Here is a 22,916-nt window from a genome sequence, read left to right as displayed (position 1 = left end):
AATTCAGGCTCTGCCAACTCAGGATTGACTGTTCTGTCCTGCACGCTCACTGGCCTGTCACAGGAGGCAAAAGGAACAATCTAAGTGTAAAAGCAATGGGAAATCATTGACGCCTACACTGAAAGTCACCTTCTGCATCATGTCCACAGCATTTGGTGAGCATGGAAGTGTAACTTTGGACAAAGCTTGTGGGCAGATCCTCAGCTATTTAAGAGGAAATTTATTCTCAGTTTCAAATATTGCCAGGCACTTTAGAAGGCGCATGTCTTTTTATTTAGGAAACATTCTTGCTCCTTTATTAAAGCAGGACTTCTAATGAGCCTACTAGACTGGTGTTATTCAAAACTGGCCTGGTGTGTGGTGTGCATATTCAGTCATAACCAACTCTTTGCGACCCCCTGGACTGTAGCCAGCTAAGCTCCTCTGTCCATGGGATTTCCCAGGCAAGAATACTGGAGTGGGTTGCCATTTCCTACCCAGGGAATCTTGCCAACCCAGGGATAGAACCCGTATCTTCTGCATTGGCAGGTGGATTCTTTACCATTGAGCCATGGGGGCAGATATTGGCAGTACTGTTAAAATACATGTTTCCAGCTCTATCCCAGATCTACTGAATCCAGCTCTCTAAACCAAAGCCCAGGAATCTGTATTTTAAGTACCTCAGCAAATTCTTAAGATTGGGCAAGTTTGGGAAATTCCCTGCTACATGAAATGAACTTGAGCTTTGTGTATGTATTTGAATGTAATGAAACTGTAGATCCCCATGAATGGTACTGTCACTTCCCATCTCTCCAAATGGCTTGAATTAATGAGACCAATTTCCATTGATTGGTTACTAATGTTGGGACTCTCCTAAACATGCTCTGAGATTACATGGCTAGATTCTCAGCCCAGACCATAATATTCCACTCAGCTTTCAGTGGCAATCAAAGGGCAGATTTTGCCTAGATCTGGATTCTGACTCAGCTCCACCACTGACAAGTCTGAGACCCTGGCCAAAAAGTTATTTAACCTTTTCTGAGTCTATTTCCTCTTTTGTATGAATATAAGAACAGTGGCCCTGCCTTCATATAAGAGTCACAGTGCATCAGGTGTACAATAGGTGCCCAAAAAGTCTCAGTCTAACTAGGGTATAAAAACACCTGCCCCACCCATCCAGATTCCCCATCAGAAACAGCTCTTAAGCCCTTTCTTGTCACATCCATGTCTGATTTTATTCTGCCTTACAAGCTAAGGATCAATAACATCTGCATGGCTCTTTGAGACTCATTTCCCAGATATTAGCCAGCTCCTTTTCCAGATATTACCCAGATTACTTTCCAAAACAGTGCTGAGTTAGGAATCATTACCTCCACTTTAGAAGAAATGAGCTCCAGAAGGGTCAAGTGACCTTCTGAAGAGTGGTAAAGTCACGACGTGAACTCAGACCCCACAGTCTCTCACAACCCTACTCTGTCTCTGATGTATAAGCTGTACATTACCTAAAGCACTTCCACGTCACAGCATTTTAAACATATATTTCCATGACTCTTGCCACACTGTCAACCTAAAAGTACCTTTCAGCAGGTATCATATCATATTGGTCTTTGTAGGGAAATGCATGGAGGCTTTCAGTGTTTGTCATGCTTAGGGAGCAAAGGGGATAAGCTCAAATATGATGTATGCTTTTCCCAAGCCTCTCATGCATTCCACATTACTAATGCCCAAGCTGCCCCCGCCATTTAAATGAACACATCTTAATAACAAGAATTTACTGAATTCTATTAAGTGTCACAAACTCTGCTTACTTAATCAATTAACTTATGCTAGACACTTAGAACAGTCCTGGCACATATTAAGTATCTGTTATTGTTGTTATTATTATTTAATTCTTCACAGAGCCTGTGTGGTATGCATTATTTTCCTCATTGTACTGGCAAGGACTTTGAGGAAGTTAAGTGCATGGTTCAAGATCACATTGCTAGTCTGTGGAGAGCTGGGAAAACACCATAAAAGGAAATTCACACTTATACAACCTATTAGCAAGCATATAATATTTCATGTTAGAGAGAATTATTTTATGTACTAAAATAAAACTTCTCATAAAGGTAGCCACATCCACTATTCACCCTAGTGACCCTGAGCCTTTGCTTACAGACCACCAATGACCTAATGGTTTAGCAGATAAAGCATTAGAGAAACCAGACGCCAAAGTTTTCCAACCAATGTCTAAAAGTCAATAACCAGAAATGACTGCCAATATTTATTGAGCAGCACACACACACACACATATATATGTGTGCATGTGTATATATATGTGTGTGTGTGTATGTGTGTGTGTGTTGCTCAGCTGTGCCCGACTCTTTGCGACCCCATGGATTATATACATTCCACGGAATTCTCCAGGCCAAAATAGTCAAGTGGGTAGCCGTTCGCTTCTCCAGGGGATCCTCCCAACCCAGGGATGGAACCCAGGTTTCCCACATTGCAGGTGGATTCTTTACCGGCTGAGCCACCAGGGAAGCCCGATGCTGACTTCATAGGCACAGGCATTACAGAAAGGAAGTGTCAATCAACAGGAAGATCAAATGTGGTTTGCTTGATTGTGCACCAGACACTTTAGAGATGCAGGTACTGAATGAGATACAAATTACGCAACTTGAAAGATCACTTGAGATACAAGATAGGATAAATGAAGTGACACCAGGTGATGTTGCCTCCAACTTCCTGAAGGTGACCCTGAACCACATCTAAATTACCATCCCCTCACACTCTTTTACAGATTGACTCAAATTATCAGGGGAGCTGAGTCTCAGATCACATTGAGGGAGAGGTGACTGGACCTAGATCTGTCCTCTGAGGTAAGAGAAAGTAATCTGCTTCAAGACAGCCCTTCAGATCTGCAGACAGAAGTTACATCCATTATGAATTTTCTTTCCTTCAGCCTGAATGTTCTGCCCCTCAAAGGACACTGGTCATGTCCATTGTACACTTAATATCCATCCTTAAATAAATGAGGATAAAGATTGTCTACAGCAAAGAATTAATGAAGCTTTATTATAGAACAAAATAGAGGAACAAAGATAGAAGTCCTTGAATGGTAAAAATATCAGCTCAAATTCTTGGCCGAGTGATAGGCAACTCAGAGTCACTTCATCCCCTTCCAAAAGGACAGGATTTTCACCATCCCCGGAACAACTCTGGTGCCAGGTTGCTGCCTGAATCTCAGCAAATCCATCTGCGGTCTTTGGAGTGAGAAGTCCAAGTTCAGAACAGGCCGGCTGACCCCAGAACCCTACTGGCTCCTGGCCCGCACACCACCATGCATGGTGGGGTCTGATCTGGACAACACCATCGCCCGCAAATCACACGCCAAGCAAGGAAAACGAGAAGGCTTTATGAAAAATCCAAAGTTTATTGCAAATTGTATTTTGCTTCCCTTCGTTCTTCATTTTTACAGGATTTATTGATATCCATGATTTTTTCACAGATGTACTTGTTGACTTTGGAGAGTCTCTGTGCAATTTCAGTTTCATCCACAGTTTCTTGTGCTATTCTGTCGTACAAACACTCTAGACAGGGAAAAGAAACAAGAAGGCCAAGGATTAATGGTGCATTCAAGTACATATCTTTACGGAAGAGAAAGGAAAATGTGCCTCCTGACATACTTCCAAAGTACCAATTCACATAACTGGCACAGCTGCCTTTTAAAATTTTCAACACAAAATGTACTGAGAAAAAGAGATCTACACTGTAAATTTATACTTTAAAAATAAAGATACAATGCCTATGTGCCCACTCCCCTGGTTAATGGGGTCCCTCTGAAGCTCCCAGACACTCCTCCCCCATCCTACCCTCTCCTTGTCCTCACCAGAGGTAACTGCTCTCCTGAATTTCTTTTTCATGTTAACACATACGCACACATCTTTATGCAGATGGTGACTGCAGCCATGAAATTAAAAGACACTTGCTCCTTGGAAGAAAAGCTATGACAAACTTAGATAGCATATTAAAAAGCAGAGACATTACTTTGCCAACAAAGGTCTGTCTAGTCAAAGCTATGGTTTCTCCAGTAGTCATGTATGGATGTGAGAGTTGGACTATAAAGAAAGCTGAACACAGAAGAATTGATGCTTTTGAACTGTAGTGTTGGAGAAGACTCTTGAGAGTCCCTTGAACTGCAAGGAGATCAAAGAAGTCCATCCTAAAGGAAATCAGTCCTGAATATTCATTGGAAGGACTGATGCTGAAGCTGAAACTCCAATACTTTGGCCACCAGATGCGAAGAACTGATTCATTGAAAAAGACACTGATGCTAGGAAAGATTGAAGTCAGGAGGAGAAGGGGACGACAGAGGATGAGATGGTTGGACGGCATCACCGACTTGATGGACATGAGTTTGAGTAAGCTCTGGGAGTTGGTGATGGACAGGGAAGCCTGGTGTCCTGCAGTCCATGGGGTCACAGAGTCGGACATGACTGAGTGACTGACACATCTTTAAATAACGTATCATCTACTCTTCCCCTGTTTTGAACGTTTTACAAGTGTCTCCATACTCTGTATATCCATCTGACTTGCTTTTTTTCCACTCAGTGTTGAGAGCTACCCATGCTGAAGTGTGAATGCAGCTGCAGGTCATTTCTTTTCACTGATGAGTAGTGTTCTATTGTCCGACTAATCCACCACTGACTGACCCACTTTACTGTCAGTGAATACTTGGATTGTTTGCTGTGTTCTGCAATTACAGGCACTTAGGCTGTGTGTCCTGGGGCAGACGGACAGGAAATGCCCAGTACAGGCCTTGGCTGGACCTGCCCACTGTTACAGTGTATGCATACTGAATTCTGAAGGCTTCCTGGTGGCTCAGCGGCTCAGCTGGTAAAGAATCAACCTGCTGACGCAAGAGACGTGGGTTCCATCCCTGGACTGGGAAGTCCCCCTGGACTAGGAAATGGCAACCCACTTCAGTATTCTTGCCGGGAAAATTCTATGAATAGAGGAGCCTGGTGGACTACAGCCCATGGGGTCACAAAGTCGGACATGACTGAGTGTGCACAGACACACACACACAGCCCATGTCACCCCATGGGCTGTAGCCCACCAGGTTCCTCTGTTCATAGAATTTTCCCGGCAAGAATACTGGAGTGGGTTGCCACTGAACCACCAGGAAGCCCTCAAAGTTCAGTATGCATACATCTTAACTGATCGTTAAGGTTTCGGCCACCTGGTGGGTGTGAAGTGGTACCTCAGGGAGGTGATCACTAATGAGGCTGAGGACGGCCACTTGCACTGACTCGGCCATTTGCCGAGATGAGGCAGAGAGTGAGCCCCAGACGGGACCTGACTGGAACCTGATGGTGGCCTACTTCCTAGCACGGGGACCTGAGGCAAATCATTGCCCTAGATTCCTCACCTACTCAACAAGGATAAGAAACCACATGTGATCTTTTTTAAGGCTGCCATGAAGGATATGATACAAACATTTTGCAATTTGCAAGATTTTGTCACACTGTAAGGAACACTATACCTGTATGGGGTTGTCCTAGTTATTTTATGTATATGCCGTTGTTTGCTCCCAGGGCCTAGCACAGTGCTTGGCACAGGGGCAAGAGGAAGTAAATGCCTGTTAAATGAATAAAAGGAGGCATGAATGTTTTTCTAAGGAAACCCGAGGGGACATGATAATTCTGCACATAAGGGGACTACGGCTGTGAGTGGGAATGAACCACTGGGTATGTAGTCCTGAGCAAGATTTTTAACTTTGTTGTACCTGATCCTCCTTGTCTATAAAACAGGAATGGCAACCCAGTCTCGAGGAACTGCTATGCAGGATGAGCAAAGTCTTCCCTGGAGGAGGAGATGGCAACCCACTCCAGTATTCTTGCTTAGAAAATTCCATGGACAGAGGAGCCTGGTGGGCTACAGTCCATGGGGTTACAAAGAGTCAGACAGGCCTGGGCACACACGCATGCACACACACAAAGTCTTGTCTACCAGGCCAGTGCACAGCAGGCAATCCAGTCAGTGGTGCAGAGTGTCAACACCAGCAGAAACCACGGAGACTAACTTGTGCTAACTCCTCCACCCACGTGAGACAAGACCGAAGCCTGGAGAGCAGGTAAGTGTGGGCACGATCCCCCGCGGTCTCTGCACTGAGCCCTTCCCTGGGGACACAGGCAGCCTGCCTCCTGCTGCCACTCAGGCTGCGGGTGTGTGTGCTACAGGCCTTCTTTCTCTGAAGCACGTCTCCTCCCTATGGAGAAGGGTTTAGAAGCTTTCAGCTGACCTTCACTGCTTCCTGACCAACCTGCACTTTGTCTCGTGCTAGCCCTTCCACGGGGACTGAGACGAGAAGGCACGTTGCCTTGTCTCTCCAGTCCTACCTCTGCTGACTCCATTTCCCGCCCCGCTCCAGGCTGGCCCACAAATCAGTCTTTGCTCATCTCCTCCCCAATTACCTTGGCCTCATCCTTCACCTGACTAAACCCTGCTCATTCTTCTAGATTCATTCATCTTGGAATCTCCCAGGTTGAGCCAGAGACCCCACTCTGCCTGCATTCTTGGTGCTCCCTGACACATCTGGCTTGTTCCCTATCAAATCCCTGACCGCAGTCTAATAAAATTGTGACCACACTGTCTCTCCTACAGACTAGAACCCCCTGGGGGTTCCCTCTCCAGCCCTGGGCCAGGGTAAGGCAGACAATTGCAGTGATGTTGCTGGAACCTGAACCAAATGAGGGGTGTGTCCTGCGCAGAGGACTGTCTCTAAGTTCAGGGGCTCGAATCTGGCTCTAAACCTAGTTGCTGGGCCACCTTGAGTGGGAAACTCTCTGGGTCTCAGTCTCACGGTCTGAAAGCAGGTCAAATCCGATCATCTAAGGAGATTCTTCCAGCTCCAGGGCTCTAGTTCTCTGGAAGGTAACAGGGTAGGTGAAGAGGAAAAGGAGAGAGGAGGGGGCAGGGGAGTGGGTGTGCTGGCCCCGAGAGGCCCCTGCATGAGTCAGAGAAGAGGCAGATGGAGGAAGGTTTTCAGCGGCCTCCACAGAATACCAATCACTCTTGTTTCCTGGGGGTAAGAGCACTGAATGGCCCCCGAGGTTGATTAAAAGGCTTTCATTAGGCTCCAGATATTAATCACCTGCAGTTGCCGGGAATGTCTCCCTCTGCGAGGGAGCATTTGAGATTATTGCTTAATTAACAAAGTGTATAACAGCGTTAATGTGTCCTATTAAAAAAGTTATAAAAATTAACCAGAACTCAATGCTGTGGCTCATTTGAAAACTCAGACAGTCTGCAAAAGGTCACTTGACCTTAATAAGGGTTTAACTGTCATTCTGGAGCCTGTCATTACAGCGAGACACCCCTCCAGCCCTCCTGCTCTCACCTTTCTAAAGTGATGTCCATGTTCACCCCATTCCCCGGCTACCTGGTGAAGAGCGACTTTCAAACCAAAGAGAAGAAAAAATCCTCACCAACCCTGTGAGCACCAAGGCTTTTGTCATTTTGACATGTCCAATGTGCGTAAATGCGGTAAAGTCTTACAGAACAATCTCAGTCCAGAAGACAGCCTGCATGGGAAGAACCAGTCAAAGGCAACCTTAAATAATTAGGCTAAAAACGGTGCGTGCATGCTACGATGGGAGACAGACTTTAAGCCTGCTGGGCTGTAGCTAAAACAACAACAACAACAACCAACAAACTGAATTGTACTTCAGTAAGACAAGAAACCCCTGGAGACCCAGGGAAGCCTGAAAGCGCACTTCAGCTCAGCTCTGGTCGAACCAGATGTATGGCCTTGGGTAAGTCAATTTCCCTCTTATTCCCTGGTATGGCAAGTATTATGGGCTCTAAAGGGTTATTTGACCAGGTACCTAGGAGGCAAAGATACAGACAGAAGAGGACAGAGGCAGGCACAGGGTGCCCTAGGACTCACAACAGAAGTGTCCCCTACCCTGAGAGGTCAGGGAAGGCTTCCTGCAGGAAGGTTCTCCTAAGCACCCTTGGGCAGTGAGTAACAGCTGGCTGGGCAAAGCAGCACAGGGGTTAGGTGGGCAGTCTGACCTATGCTTCTGGTGCCAGACATAGCATCTGCAAATTCCCTAACGTGAGAGAGGACAAGGCTTGTTGGAACACAGAGGCTCATTATAGTAAGACCTTAACAGTTCAAGGGAATATGCTAAAAAAAAATAAGCTGGAGCTCCAGGCCAGGGGCCAGATTATGAAGGTGCTTTTATGACACGTTAAAAAGCTTCCTAGGTGACTCTGCCGCTGCTGCTAAGTTGCTTCAGTCATGTCCGACTCTGTGCAACCCCACAGACAGCAGCCCACCAGGCTCCCCCGTCCCTGGGATTCTCCAGGCAAGAACACTGGAGTGGGTTGCCATTTCTTTCTCCAATGCATGAAAGTGAAAAGTGAAAGTGAAGTCGCTCAGTCGTGTCGGACTCTTCGCGACCCCATGGACTACAGCCCACCAGCCTCCTCCATCCATGGGATTCTCCAAGCAAGAGTTCCTGGATTGGGAAGACGCCCTGAGTAGGAAATGGCAACTTGCTCCAGTATTGTTGCCTAGAAAATTCCATGGACAGAAGAGCCTGGTGGGCTACAGTCCATGGAGTCTCAAAGACTGAGCATATATAAGAAGTTTACCCTTTAATAATGGGCACCAGGTGTCAGGGTGGTGGTAACAGGATCATACTTGGTTTTAGAATGATCACTCTGATTAAATATAAAGCAGCTCGGGTAAGGCAGGGGAGAAAAGAAAGCGGCAATGGGTATGGAGAGAAGTATATGGTTTAAAAGGTATTTAGGGGCAGAACTGATGGGGAGTGAGCTGAACAAGGACTGCGGAATGAGGCATCCCTGGGTTCCTGGCAGGTGGTGTTGTGTCCTTCATCATGACTGTGAACACACAGGGCAGAGGCTCTGGGGTGAAGGAAGAGGCGAGCAGTGAGGGGTGTAGATGTGCAGGTGTCATGTGGACATCTGGGAGGAGGTGACCAGTGGCACCCAAATGCATGGAATCAGGAACCTCAAAGTGTAAACTGAGGTCAAATATATATTTGCCATCAGTCACTGATTCAACAAATATTATTAAGCACTTACAACATACTGGCCCTGAGCAAGAATCTCATAAAGCTCATATTCTCATGGGGGTGGGGAAGAAAGACAGTCATCAAGCAAATAAATAAATCAGAGTTAGGGCAAGGCAGGGCTGGGGCTCAACCTCAAGCTTATTGACATTCCTTTCCAATTTCCGCTTTCCATCGCCTCTCACTGGGAGCAGGCGGGAGGGGCCTGAAAGTTGACAAGCACTGAACGATCGTGAACTTCAATGATATGACCGTCACGAAGTCATGCCAGCCCTACAGTGCAGCTCAGCAAGGAAGGGAAACTTGTTTTCACAACTCAGGAGTAACAATGACCAAACTATCAGCCAAGCAGCCCTCTTAACCATCTGAGAGGTAAGTTTTCAGCTGAGGGCACTGGACTTGGGGGGAAAGTGGTTCACAAGAAACCGTGTGAAGAGTCGATCAGGGGACGGCTTGCAGGTCTCAGTGTGGCGTTTTTTCAGCCCTCCCTGACTGAGCTCACAGTGTGTCAGGCCCTGTGTGAGGCACGGAGGACGGGGAGGTGAGTTTGACACGGTCACACTAACGTCTGAGGCAGACACGTGGCAGATGACTTTATACCATGGCGTGACAGCGACAGTCGGTCACTGGGAGGCACCAGGGACCTGCTGAGTCACATTCCAACAAGTGTAACAGAATCAGAGGTCGGCCACCCCTTGGGGAGGCAGGGCTGTGTCCCCAGGAAGGACTCTTTCTCAGGATGACCTCCTAAATTAGGCTACATCATTTCAGACAGTGGGCAGACTACAGGTTACCTCTGCTTGTCTAAAAATAAGTGTCTGCCTAAATCAATTAACCATGAATCAGCCATCCAGGGAGGCAGCTGAGCTTCAGAACAAACCCCAGATCAGAGTCAGCCAGGTGGGTTTCAATCCAGGCTCTGAAACTTCATAGCCACGACTTCCAGTTGGTCACCTAATCTCTCTGTGTCTTGAGATCTGGACCTCCAAAATATATCCTACAATTGGCCATTTTTCTCTGTCTCCACTGCTCTGACCTCAGTCTATGGCACCACTGCATCAGCCTCTTGACTGGCTCCCATTCAGTCCCTCCCACTGAAGACTCCATATCATCTTTCTCCTGCAAGAAGAGTAAGTCAAGCTACTCATCGTGGCCTTCATGGCCCAAGACCGTCCCTTGCCCACCACCCTGGCCTCAGTCTCCCTGCACTCATGACTCTGCAGCTGGCTGGGGCTTCTTCACCCCTTGAGCATGTTGGCCTTTGAACCTGTTATTTATTCTGCCTCTTTCATGCCCCCTCAGAATCACATAGGACTGCCTCTTCCACATCTAGTTCCCAGCTCGAAACCACCTCTTTGAACAGGTCTTCTCCACCCACCCCAGCTAACACAGCTACTGTCTCACTCAGATATACATCACAGCCTTTCATCAATACCTGAAATTATCTTATTTGTTTGTGGACATATTTGTGCCTGCTCCACAATCTGGTACAAGGCCTGTTCTAAATGCACACACTGACTGGTTGAGTCTTACTTTCTTCATCAAAACCTGGCAGCTGGACACTTAGAGACTAGTGGGTAGGAGCACAGCTTCTGAAGTCAGCCCTTCTGGCTAGGACTCCTGGCTCTAGTCCTAAAACTGTGTGATGTGGGTAAGTCACTTAACATCTGTGTGTCCAGTTTCCACATCAAAAACAGGGATAATATTAGCAGTCAACAGAAGGGAGAGTTATGTGTTATGAAGATTAAATGAGTTAATATGGACCTGAAATATCCTGCTGCTGCTGCTGCTAAGTAGCTTTAGTTGTGTCTGACTCTGTGCGACCCCATAGATGGCAGCCCACCAGGCTCCGCCTGTCCCTGGGATTCTCCAGGCAAGAACACTGGAGTGGGTTGCCATTTCCTTCTCCAATGCATGAAAGTGAAAAGTGAAAGTGAAATCGCTCAGTCGTATCTGACTCTTAGCGACCCCATGGACTGCAGCCTACCAGGCTCCTCCATCCATGGGATTTTCCAGGCAAGAGTACTGGAGTGGGGTGCCATTGCCTTCACCTGAAATATCCTAAGTGCTCAGAATAATTAACAATTATTATATTCTCTCTGCTCCTGTGTACTTTCCTGTCTCTGTAATTTGCATTACCTGTACCGTAACTAGCTTTTCTGTGTTCACCTTCGGCATGAGACTCTGAGCTCCTTGCAGATGGAGACTGTGTCTTAGCCCTTTCTAAGTCCTCCATACACAGTAGAGTCTGGTAAAGAATAAGAGCTTAGTAAACAGATGGAGAATAGGTGGGAGAGATAGAAGAGAGAAAGAAGGAAGAGGAAAGAAAGAGGAGAAAGGAAGGCAGGAGGGAAGGAAAATGAGAGTCCAGGTTAGAGCCCTACATTTGGGGAAACAGGCAAAGAGACAGGGAGTCTCTCCAAACCCTCCCAAACCCCAGAAAAGAAGCTCAGTCTAGCAATCGTTGGCTGGTCTTCATCTCACTAAGTGCTCCAGGCACGAGGCTAGGACCCCCAGGAGCTGGTGTCCGAGCCTTGACCTTCACTTGCTCTACAGAGCAGCCTCCTTTCCCAATCCCACACCTCTGTCCCAAGTACCTCTCTTTAAACATCTGCGTCCCCAGGTCTGGTGGACCCTTCAAGGCCTGCTTCAGTGACCCACTTCGCAGGGACCCTCCCTGATTTTCCAGCTAGGGGTCTCCTGCCCTCCTGAGAACCCCCTTCTGTGCCTCTCGCATGTGAGCTCCTTGAACCGCACGTGTGTCTACAGCTCATCTGCCTTGTTAATGTGAGCTTGCCCAGGACCAGGTCCGTATCTGCTCCTGTGTTCCTGTGCCCAGGCCAGGGCCTGGCACGGGGAGGCTTCAGCAGGTGTGTTGAACTGAAACGTGCCCCGTGCATTCCTGCCAGGGTTGAGGGCAGGATCTCAGTCACTGCATCTCCAGTGCAGGACTCACCTCTGACGATGCTTAGTTTGTGAGGCGAGAGGGGTGGCTTAGGGACTGCATCTTTCTTTTTTTTTGTGGCAACTCCTGTGACGCTTCTGTTCTTCAGAACATCTGTTCCCCAAATCATGACTGCCAAGTTCTTCGTGTACTTGGAATCTCCTTGGGTGACTTGCAGCTGGTGCCATTTCTCCTCATCAACCCAAATCCCGCTTCCCAGATGGACCTGAAAGGGATAAGAACGCAAGCGAGCACCTGTTTAGTCGGACAGGATGGCAGCGGGAAGCTTTTCCTGTCCTTTAAAAGACAGTGCTGCACAACTACAAGAGATCTGCTCCATAAATACTAACTACCTTTCTTTCAGGGAAATAAAAATACGCATTTACTGAACACCCGTAATGCGCCAGGCCTTATGCTAGTGCTTTATATTTACTCTCTCAGATCTTCACAGCAACCCTGGAAGGAAGGTGCTGGGACTCTATTTTCATTTCAGGTAGAAAAGCCAGGTTGGGAGAGGTGCAGCCACTTTTGAAAAGTCACTCAACTATGAAGTTGCAGAGTGCATTTATGTTGTCCGGGTGGGGCTCTCTAGGTGACTCCAGGGTACAGCGGGGTGTGGCAGCCACAGCCGCTGGAGTGGGGAGGGAAACTGCCCAGGTCCTGCCACTAGCGGAGTGTGTATGCATGTTCTTTCTGTCTCTGGCTTCAGCTTCGGGGAGCTGAGCAGGCAGAGTTAGATTTCAGCTAAGTTCTTTCTGGCTCAGAAAACCTATGATTTTAACAAATTAAACACAACCACTGTGTCCCTGGTCTGATTCTGACGGCACACAGAACAAAACACAACCTTCTGCTCCTTATAAGGGAAGCGCTCAAAGTTTCAGAGTAGAGTCCATAAACGCAGATGTCCCAGAATAATCTAGCAAGGAGCTTTGAGATTTCCTTTTCCTTTCTGACTCTTTTAACAACTTAAAAACCATTTGCTGATGTTAATCATTTAAAAATGAAGTTCTGACTTTGACCTTGCCATTCATGCTGTGTTTCTACCGAGTCCACGGAGGGTGGACGTGGCCTCTGTGGGGACAGTGGGAGAGGCAGCCACTGATGAGTTAAATTTTCTGAGGGGACTGGAAAGTCCCTGCCAAGGTCCTTGTCTTCAGAGACTGTCAGTCGTGGACCTTGCATGGTCAGGAGATATCCTGGGAGAGTCCTGGTCTGAGAGACACCCCGACTGACGGCAGACTGGCAGGACTCAGGGTTCAGAGATATCTGAAGAGCTCTCTACTGAAGATCGACTTGGAAAGCACAGTGAGCATGCACAGATGGGCAGACAGGTCAACCAGCAACGCTTCTTCCTTCACCAATTACTGGCATTTTCAGACCATGAACAAGAAAAAACAGAGCAACACAGCCCACCCACGAATGTCAGTAGGTAAACAATCTAACATTGCCACATCCACTTCACTTCCTTTTGCTCAAATGATCATTCAGACCTCTGCAGGCACCATATCAGATAACCAGATCCACCTGGCCTCCCTGTGCTGCAAACCTCGTGCTGCAACTCTGCTCACACAGCTTAGGAAGATAAGCAGCCCTTGAGTGGGATGTGGTGGCCTGGGGCCACTGGGCAACATCCACCCAAGGTCGAGTCTGGCCTTCTCTCTGCAGCCTGAACTGCAGGTGGGCAGTCTGTGTTCCAGATCAGGCCTGCTGGCGACTAGCTCCCTCCTGCTTCCTGTGGGACCCCAAGTCACCTCCCTGGATGACTCTGTGGCTACCCATGCAAGCGCCCTGAGATAGGAGAAAACAAGGGATGTGAATTAGATTAAACACTGAAAGAGAAACCCCTGGAGATGGAGGGCAACTTCCATTTTCCAAAGGTCTTTGCTCTTTTCTACTCAAGCCTTGTTTTCCTACAACCTTTCAATTTGTTGTTCTTTAAAGAGAGGTGGTAGTCATCTTGGTCAATGTTCTTCTACAAGAGAAAGGGGACACTAATATTTCTTTGAGTACCCATTATGAACTAGGTATTCCACTCTTAGTTATAAACATAATGACCTTAAGGGATGGAAATAAGTAGAAATATTTACAGACAGGGACAGAGATTCAGAAGGACTAATTAATTTTCCTAAGACATACTATTAGAAAATTTTGAAATCAAGGTTCAACTCTAAACCTGTATGACCCTGCAGCCCACACTCTCATGGCCTCCTGCTGCTGCCAGTGTCATGGTGGTGCTGACGTGGTGGAAACACAGCAGATTTATGTTCATCTGGCTTTCCTCCTGGGCCTCCCTCTGCACCTGCCTGGCCACTTTGCTGGCCAGCACCCACTGTGGGTCACACTGCAGTCAGGGAAACCTGGAGAAAAGCCACTGGCTGGCCTTCCTGTCCCCAGTCCCTGCCCTGACCAACCCACGCTGTAAACACTGCCAGATCAATTCCCTAAAACACAGCTTTCCTTCTTTGACTAGATGACTTCCGCAGTCTTTCAACTGTGTTTTTATGTTAACCTTCTGGAATCTTGAACGGCCCCCTGTTTTCTGTCACATCAAATGCAACATCCTCAGTTGGTTTTAAAGGTCCTCTAGAATCCTGTTTTCATTCAACCTATTAAGCATAGCATGTCTACCACTCAACGATGTCCCTAAACTCACTCATTTCCTCCTACGTCCAGCGTCTGGTGACAGAAAAAGGATAGGCTCTAGAGTTTCCTCTCTGTGTGAATCCGAGCCCTTCTACCCACCAGCTGGATATCTTGGGCTAGTCACTCTACCTCTCTGAGCCTTTCTTTCCTCAGATGTACCTGAGGCAGATCACCACCTGAATAAAGAGCTATTCTGAAGATAAATGAGATTACATGCCGACAGTATCAGGAGGGTAGCGCAAACCTGAAACTGTTACTTCTGCTGCCTTCTTTCCCCTATCTATGTCTCTGTTCATGCCTCTCCCCCACCCAGGGATGAGAGCCTTCCCTTACATCTCCTTAGCCTGATAAGCTTTTAAACCCCAGCCCCCAATGAAACAAAACCTCCTTCACTACTCTTGGGCTAAGTTCTATCCACTCTGAATTTCTAACTTACTAAGAGCCCTCACTACCTTCGCAGTCCATCTCCACGGGGAGAGGTCCAGGCTTTGCCTCTTTCGTCCCCTACAAGGTGGCCCAGACTAGTCTGAACACAAAGCTGTAAGAAACTGATGCACATATTTAATATGTCTTAATGGCACTGGCTTTCAGTTCAGATGAGCTGCTGTTCCTTGAAAAAGAAAATATTTTCTGAATGCACTCGAGTACAAGGCCAGCTACGCAGCACAAAAGGAAACAGCCCTGGGTGAGACGGGTCACAGGGACAGGCTGGGCATTTGGGACAAGGGTTCCTGAGGTCAACAGAGCTCAGGGGCACCTGGAGCAATGCCCCACTTTCAAGGATGCAGCAGAACAGACTGGCAAGAGCACCAGCCTCAGAGCCAGGTGACCTGGCTTCTAGTTCTTGCCTGCCTCTGCTCTGGTGTACAGCTGTAGACGAGCCCCTCTTCTGGATGCATTTCCCCATCCACCCCGTGTATAAATTACATTACTTAAACTTTGATGGTCTTTGAAGCTTTACGATTCAATGAGTTTTTTTTTTTTTAATTTAATTTTATTTTTAAACTTTACAATATTGTATTAGTTTTGCCAAATATCTTAAGACAAAGAAAAGAGATGCACTTGAGCCAAATCGGAAAGTAACTTTTATGGCAAACCCTTACTCACATAAACCACAGTTCACTATTGGACCGAAATGTTAGCCTTAACGCTTTCAAGGGAGGTTATTAAAAACATGGCATCTGGTAGGATGGGACTTGATCAAAGAATGCCTTTGTGAAATGTTTCAGAGGACAAAACTAGTTTCCTACTAGGAAACGGATCTCATTCCCATGCTCTGCGCATCACAGAGATCGAGGCAGAAAGAAGGAAGGGTCTGAAACGACAGCAGAGCCAAGAATAATAATGACTGCTTCTGGGATGCGGGGGATTGCTGTTCCAAGCAAGCTGCTGTGCGTTTCCAGGGTGTCTGCTTCCTTCCCCTCCCTTCATCAATTCCTTTGACTATGAATTGGTGGAAACAAAAGCCAGTTAGTTTTATAGCAACATATTGGCCATAATCAATGATAAAACAAACTCGGCACTTTCAAGACAGGTTGTGCAGCTTGAGTATGAAAAAATCAAATGACATTTGAGAGACACAATTTCCTGGCAGGAAAATGATCCTTTCGAAAGAGACCCTCATAATGCCTAGAAACTGTCCACCAGTCTTTAAAGCAGGAGAGAAAGAGATTTCTCTTAGAAGCTACTTTAAGAAAAAGTCTGTAGTCATTTCACTATGTGATTGTGCCTGAAAAGAAATCAACGGAGACAGAAAAGTCTTTTCTTCATCTCTAACTGCTGAAGGTTCACCAGAGTTAGATACACAGTTTAAGTCGTTTTTAATGACTATGGAGAGCATTAATTTGATCCTACCTGGCACAGCTAGAGATGCTGAGGCCCAGAGAAGGGAAGCCCCCACTCAAAGTCACACAGGTAGGGCAAAGAGTTAAGCGTACACTCGGGCTCCAGGCTGCCTACTTCCACTCTGTCATGCCACCTCTTCCCTGCAAAGCAGATTCTTAAAGCCTGTAGGCTACAGCAAGGCAGGGAAGAACAGGCCTACGGTTTGACCCATCAGTTCTGCCTCTGCAGGGGAGGAAGTGCTCTGAGGGAGTTGCAGGCACATGGATACAAAGAGGAGGGCAGCATATCCAAGGGAGCCCTGAAGACCAACAAGTTTCATTTCCTTGGCTTGGCAATGCTTGCTTTGGCTCAGCCTGGCCAGCTGCAGAGATGTATCTGGAGAAACCCAAATAAAACAACCTTTCCTTTCTCATCAACCCACTGGGGAACGATACTGGATAAACAGAGACCTTTTGAAGCATAAGGCAAGAAAAACAGACTGACACAGATGAGTCTCTGGGGAGAAGGAGAGGTGATGTCTATACTGCATGCCATGGTGGCAAAGACTATTATAGTAAAACTGAATATGACCAGTGCCTAGACAGAGAGCCAGTATATTTCCTCCAAGATGAATTCATTTGGATGTAGGAAGAATATTAGAAGTCTTCTCCTTGCCCTGCTGCTATGTCATATATGTGACTTTAAGACTTCCAAAGGCTATTCCGTTACTTTTCACCCTGCACGAATAGAACTACTAATAGTGCTTAAGTTTTCTTTCTTAACTTTTTTTCAAGAGTCTTACAAAAAAAAAATCTGAGGAGTTGTATGTGGCCCTAGGACTGTGGGCTAACCAAGCTGAATGTACAACTTGAAATCAGCTTAGGGGTAAGGAGCATGTCCCATTCACCTCTGTATCCCTGGCATTTAGGGTTAGGGTAGAACTTACAACACATAGGTACTTTGCAAACAATGAATGAATGACTATTCAGTCACAGCCATATCTGTAAATCAGATATCTCATCTCGAGATCACCTTATACATTTTACGCATCTGGTTTCATCAGATTATCATTTTAAATTATCTTTCTCACTAATAAGCTATTTTTAAATGTCAGTTTAGTTTTACAGTTGCTTTGGCCCAATATTTACCATAAAAAAAAAGAAGAGAAAAAGTCCTAGTAAAGCTCCCCTGATTACAGCACATGGATTCTGGAAGCAGTCACAGAGCTAGGCCTGCAGGCCAAGCAGTTGCTGTATCTCGGGAGCTCCCACCATACCCTCCTCCTTCGCACTGACTAACCAACACTTGTCGGGAACGGAGAGTGAGCTTGAAACACTACCTTGCCATTGTCTAGGATATACTTGTCCATGACAGGTGCAGGAGCGGGGTAATAGGACGACGTATTTGCTTCCTCACTGAAAGTGCTCCGTAACTCCGGCTCGGGCTCGAGACATTCTGACTTTACTTTTTCCAAGTCAATGGCGGGACCTAGGCAGTTAAGAAAAGAGATCTGTCTAGAACTCCAAGGAAAATCAAAGGCAAATATTTTAGCTAGGCATCTGTCAGCACATGGTGGCACACACAAACTATGCTTATTGCTGGCTTATTTTGGTCCGTTGGACTACACTTAAACCCCAGCTTGGAAATAAGAGGAGGTATGAGCATCACAGGGGAAAAGCTGGCAGACAAGAGTGGACTAGATTCTAATTAAACATGAATGAGAAGCAGTCTTCTAGGGTGTCACTGTCTGAATGAAAATGCGAGGGATTCAACTTCCTGCAGGGGAAAGAGGTCCTTTTAAGACTAGGGTGGAGATAGGGTAGCAATGACTGCAGTATGCAAACTGTGTATTTGCCAAAACCCCATCCCTGCAGCCTACGTGAAGTAGGCCGCAGCAGAGGATAGGAAAGCAGGGGGAGAAATGCAAAGGCCTCCCCCCCGCCCAAGACCTAGTATCTAGACAAGCGCATTTCAACCAAGAAATTAAAGTACAATACAGATTAAGCCCCTGATTGCCTGAACCGGCAGCTATCCTGATTTTTATTTTAATGCAATCAACACAAATTATGTACAGTTAAAACAGTAAAAGGCAGGAGATAAATGGTGGTGGTTTCTAAGGAGGACTTTTTTTTTCCTCCATTAGCTTTTTAAAATGATGGACTATTTTTCAAATCACCTGTTGTGTCTTGATTACCAAAGGGCAGTAAAACAGGGTAAGGCTGGATAACTTGATTAACTTTTATAGGCGAGCAAATCCAAAGGCCAACGGAGAGTTTTGGCATCCTGCAAATTCTCCCTATGCAAGTATTTCAGGAGTTAACTGGGATCAGAAATTTAGCTACTGCCAAAGCCAGTCCCCAAGACTGTGCAAGTAGCTTAAGTCACCAGTGAGTTTCATGGTCCAGCCTTCCCTTATTCTTACCATGTGGGCTGCTTGGTACGGAGCTGTTTGTGTGCCAAAGCCCTCACCAACAACCTGGCTGCAATTTACTGTGCTAAACTGCCATACCCTTGGCTTTGCCTGGTGGTGAGGAAGGTATTGTGATTGTTACAAAAATTCCTCACAATAGGGCTTCCTAGACTGACAAAACCATTTCTGAGTTGCTGGTAGCTGCAAGACAGATCTCTGAAGTCTCCAACAATGTAGGTGCACGTGTGTGTGCTCAGCACATGAGTGCGTGCTCAGTCACTTCAGTCTTGTCTGACTCTGTGCGACCCTGTGGACCCTAGAATCCACTAGACTCCTCTGTCCATGGGGTTTTCCCGGCAAGAATACTGGAGTGGGTTGCCATGCCCTCCTCTAGGGGACCTTCCTGACTCAGGGATCAAACCCACGTCTCTGGTCTCCTGCGTTGGCAGGCGAGTTCTTTACCACTAGTGGCACCTGAGCGGCTCAACGAAGTGTGAAGGCACAAAGCTGAATGCAGCGAGGCTGGGGAGCGGCGCAGAGCTCACTGAAAAGCAGGGCTCATTGTGGAAGACCGAGTCTAGGTCTTACTCCTAGTTTGGATAGATTTTAATTGTGTGACCACAGGCGAGTGAACTGTGGATGCACAAGCTGTCAGAATGAGGGACTGACAGCATCGTCACCATTCTAGGAGCATCTCCCAGTTCTGTGTGACCTACTCAAGAGCCGGGCCTAAGGCTTTCTCTTCTTTGCCCCCAGCCCCTGGCATGAGGAGGTGTTCTCTGACTGTTTGCTAAATGAACAAAAGAATGGCAAGAATGAATGAATAACTCTAAAGTTTCAGAAGCAGATGCCATAGTTTCTCCTCTCTTTGTATGAGATCTCGGTTGTGTTTCTGAGATATAAGCAAACTCAGGTGGAGCATTTGATCTTTTCTTAGGTCAGGGAAGAAGCAATTACTTTGGCTTTCCCCAAAGGGCATGGCTAAGTTGGCACCTGAGGTCTCTTCCTGCTCTGACATTCAGCAGCAAGATAAAGGAATGGAGCCACGCAGCCAATGGAGCACAGGTCACCTTAGGAAAAGATAGTGTAACTCCTCTAAAGCCTCCTTTTCCTTGCATGAGAGGAAGATGGTGGACAAGAGAACAAACCCAGCTCAGCTCTGACTTCAGTCTAGTTCTCGTCCATTTATCTCCACAACAGCTGCCAAAGAAATCTACTCACAACCAAATCATTCCCGGCTTAGGCTCCCACTACCCTCAAAATTGTGTACCATAGCCTCCCTAAGACCCTGAATATAGCCAGCTTCTTCTTGATCTCTGCTGCTCAATTCCTGCTCTCCCCAGATGTTGTCCCTCAGGCGCTGTGCTGTCCCAAGCTTCTGAGCCTTTGGACGTGCTACTGTTTTGGCCTTGAATGCCATCTCATCTGCCTGTCAAGTCTCTGGTCAGACTGCAGAACAGAGCTTAGGTGTCTCCTTTGTGAGGCCTTGCTCTGATCACTACCAGGTAGGGGGTCTCTAAGTCGTAAATACTTCCAGCACATTATATTTGGAATCATCTACCAATCTGTCTGCTGTCCACATCAAATTGTGAAGCTCCTCAAGGGTAAAGTTTTACTCTCTTTGTAATCTTGGCACCTAGGGCAATGTCTGGCACGGTGCAGGCTCTCAGTAAATTCTTCATAACATGAGAGCAGCGAGTGAGTTGTGGGCAAGAAAGAGACTTAAATGGGTTGAGGCACAGATTCTGAAATAAAGCCCTGCTGCTGAGTGGAGGTGCCTGAGGTGAATGGGATGTTTATAGGTATTTGTTCTCAAATACCTGTAACCTTTTTGCAGCCCAGGAAGTAGAAGTTAGGGCTGTAAAATGGAAACTGGAAACATCTAGCCAGGGGAACGGACAGTTCTGCTGGCTACACAGAGACACAGAAGAGCAGGAGCTGAGAGCAAAGAGTCACCTCTCTGGCCCCACCCTCACTGGTCCTCTCTTCTAACGCAGACTCTGCTCCCTAGTGGCCTGCCTAGCCAGCTCCTTGGGACTCCCTCCTCCCCTGGTAACAGCTGCACTCCTCTATTCCTCTCTCTGCCACCCCCACTAGACTGTGAGGCCTGAGGGCAGACAGAGACTGTGTCTTTTTATATTAGAGACCAGGGCTCAGCACAGTGCCTGTTCCAATTCAATTGTCAACAGGTGATTTTACACATCAATAATTACTTAACCTTTCTGACTCCTGTTGCCTCATCCTGAAAGGAGGAATGACAACAGTGACTCAGCCAGGCTGCAGTGTAAAGGAGTGAACCTCATGTATGTAGTGATTCACAGACTCTGGCACAGCGTGGGTGCTCAGTTAATGGTGGCTCACCACCCCCACCCCTGCCCCTGCCCCACGCGGGGGTCGTATTTGGGTGCTCAAGTTAGTCACTGCTAATCCCTGGGAACCAGGGCCCCGCTGGTCTTTTGCCCCAAGTCCGTGGCACGAGCCTGGCCCAGAGCAGGTGTTCAGGCTCTCATGGCACACACCCACACTAGGCTCCCCTCTGCCAGTTTGCTCAGGGACCAACAGAGTTTCGTCGAACGCTGAGTCTATTGTAACGGGATCTTCCTGCTCCCAGGCTCTCAAGGAACTCTCTATCCTAACATCCCCGATCAGCACACTTAATACCTGACGCTGCCAGGGATTAGCACTGCGCTCTGCCACTGCCTCCTCTGGCATTGTATTCAGAAGGACCTGGTGTCTCAGCGAGGAGGACAGACCAACCAAAGGCTCCTCCTGGAAGCCGTTCGTCAGGAGACCCGGGTGTGAATCCTGAGACACATCTCCTTCACCTCTCTGTGCCTCAGCTTTCCTGCCTGCGACATGGGGAGTGCCAATAGCCTCCAGAGAGCGAGGCAGGCGCACAATGGAGGCTCGGACACCGGCTCAGAAAATGGCAGATGAATGAAGGGATGAATCGGTCAATAAAGCGGCGTGTTCAGTAGTACAGAGTCAGAAAGAAAAGGAACAAAAAGCATGTGGTTTCTTCCCAGAGAGGAGGGAGGGCCTCTAGTGCTTTTAATTTAAAAGGGGGAGAAAAACACTTCACTGCAAATTTTAGTCGGCTCCACTACGATGCTGGCAATTTACATCTCATTACAACAAACGCTTCAGATTGCTGTTTTGCTTTTAAAAATTTCTGAGGCATTGTTCTCCTTCAAACACATGTGACCAAATTAGCCACGATAATAAGCACTTGTGCTAAGAGACGGCACTGCACGATCTGGTGCAGATATTTTAAGTAACAAAGCAACTTTTTTTCACTTTGTGGGAAGAGTAGGAATCAAAAAAAAAAAAAAAAGCCTTTTGATCCACTTCAGGTTTATTTTGGAGAAAATATACCTTCCATGGAGAGAAACCTCTCAGCTGGGTAAAAAAAAAAAAAAAAAAAGCTTTTGAAAGAGTATAAAAGACAGCGCTTGTCTTTTCATTCAGTCATTCATGAGCCCATTCATCACACAATCCCTGACTGCATACCAAGATCGAGCCCTGGAAGAGGCATTGGGGACCCGGAGACAAATACAGCATGCCCCAGTTCTGGAGACGCTGAGAATATAACATGTGAAACTCTCATTATACTGCATACAAACAGCTGTGAGCTGATGGACAAACACTGGATTCAATGCTAGAAAACCTGCTGCAAATCCTGGGTCTATTATTTCCTTTACCTTTTTAAGCCCCAGAGGCCTTTCCCATAAAATGGGAATCGTGGCACACAGTAAGGGGCTTGGTAAACGTTTGCTGGCACAACAGATAAAGGAAACTGTAACATTCTCTATTCTCGTCTAGCTTAACTGGACTAACGCCATTCTTTCTGGAAATCTTTCTAAGACATTGATGCTTATGTTCTATTTGCGTGTTCAGTCATGTCCGACTCTTTGCTGCAACTCCTCTGTCCACAGACAGGAGGTTTAAAAATAACCCATTTCTTCAAAATATGTATGCTTGGACACTAAAAATCAATTCTGACTTCTGTTGAAACAGAAAGGCTAGT

General features: G+C 46.8%; 1 protein-coding gene across 9 annotated transcripts in view; it reads right to left on the bottom strand.

Annotated features, from left to right (window-relative positions):
- LOC133244620 (BEN domain-containing protein 5) overlaps nt 1–22,916 on the bottom strand; it is a 1,484,041-nt gene that overhangs the window by 212,272 nt on the left and 1,248,853 nt on the right. For 3 of the 9 annotated variants that reach the window (XM_061412045.1, XM_061412047.1, XM_061412046.1), the window contains 3 exons: nt 17,819–17,967; nt 12,025–12,238; nt 3,375–3,551 (listed from right to left, as the gene is read on the bottom strand). The exons of 4 other annotated variants lie outside the window; for them this stretch is intronic. In XM_061412045.1, coding sequence (XP_061268029.1) covers nt 3,394–3,551; nt 12,025–12,238; nt 17,819–17,967 — 521 coding nt within the window. In that variant the 3' untranslated portion in view covers nt 3,375–3,393. Of the gene's footprint in view, nt 1–3,374; nt 3,552–12,024; nt 12,239–17,818; nt 17,968–22,916 lie in introns of those variants that run through there. 2 more of the 9 variants (XM_061412043.1, XM_061412044.1) reach the window with 2 other exon arrangements.

Source organism: Bos javanicus, chromosome 3 (genome assembly GCF_032452875.1).
Source record: "Bos javanicus breed banteng chromosome 3, ARS-OSU_banteng_1.0, whole genome shotgun sequence".
NCBI lineage: Eukaryota > Metazoa > Chordata > Mammalia > Artiodactyla > Bovidae > Bos > Bos javanicus.
The sequence above is the reverse complement of the archived record's forward strand: the minus strand, read 5'-3'. Positions and strand labels throughout refer to the sequence as shown.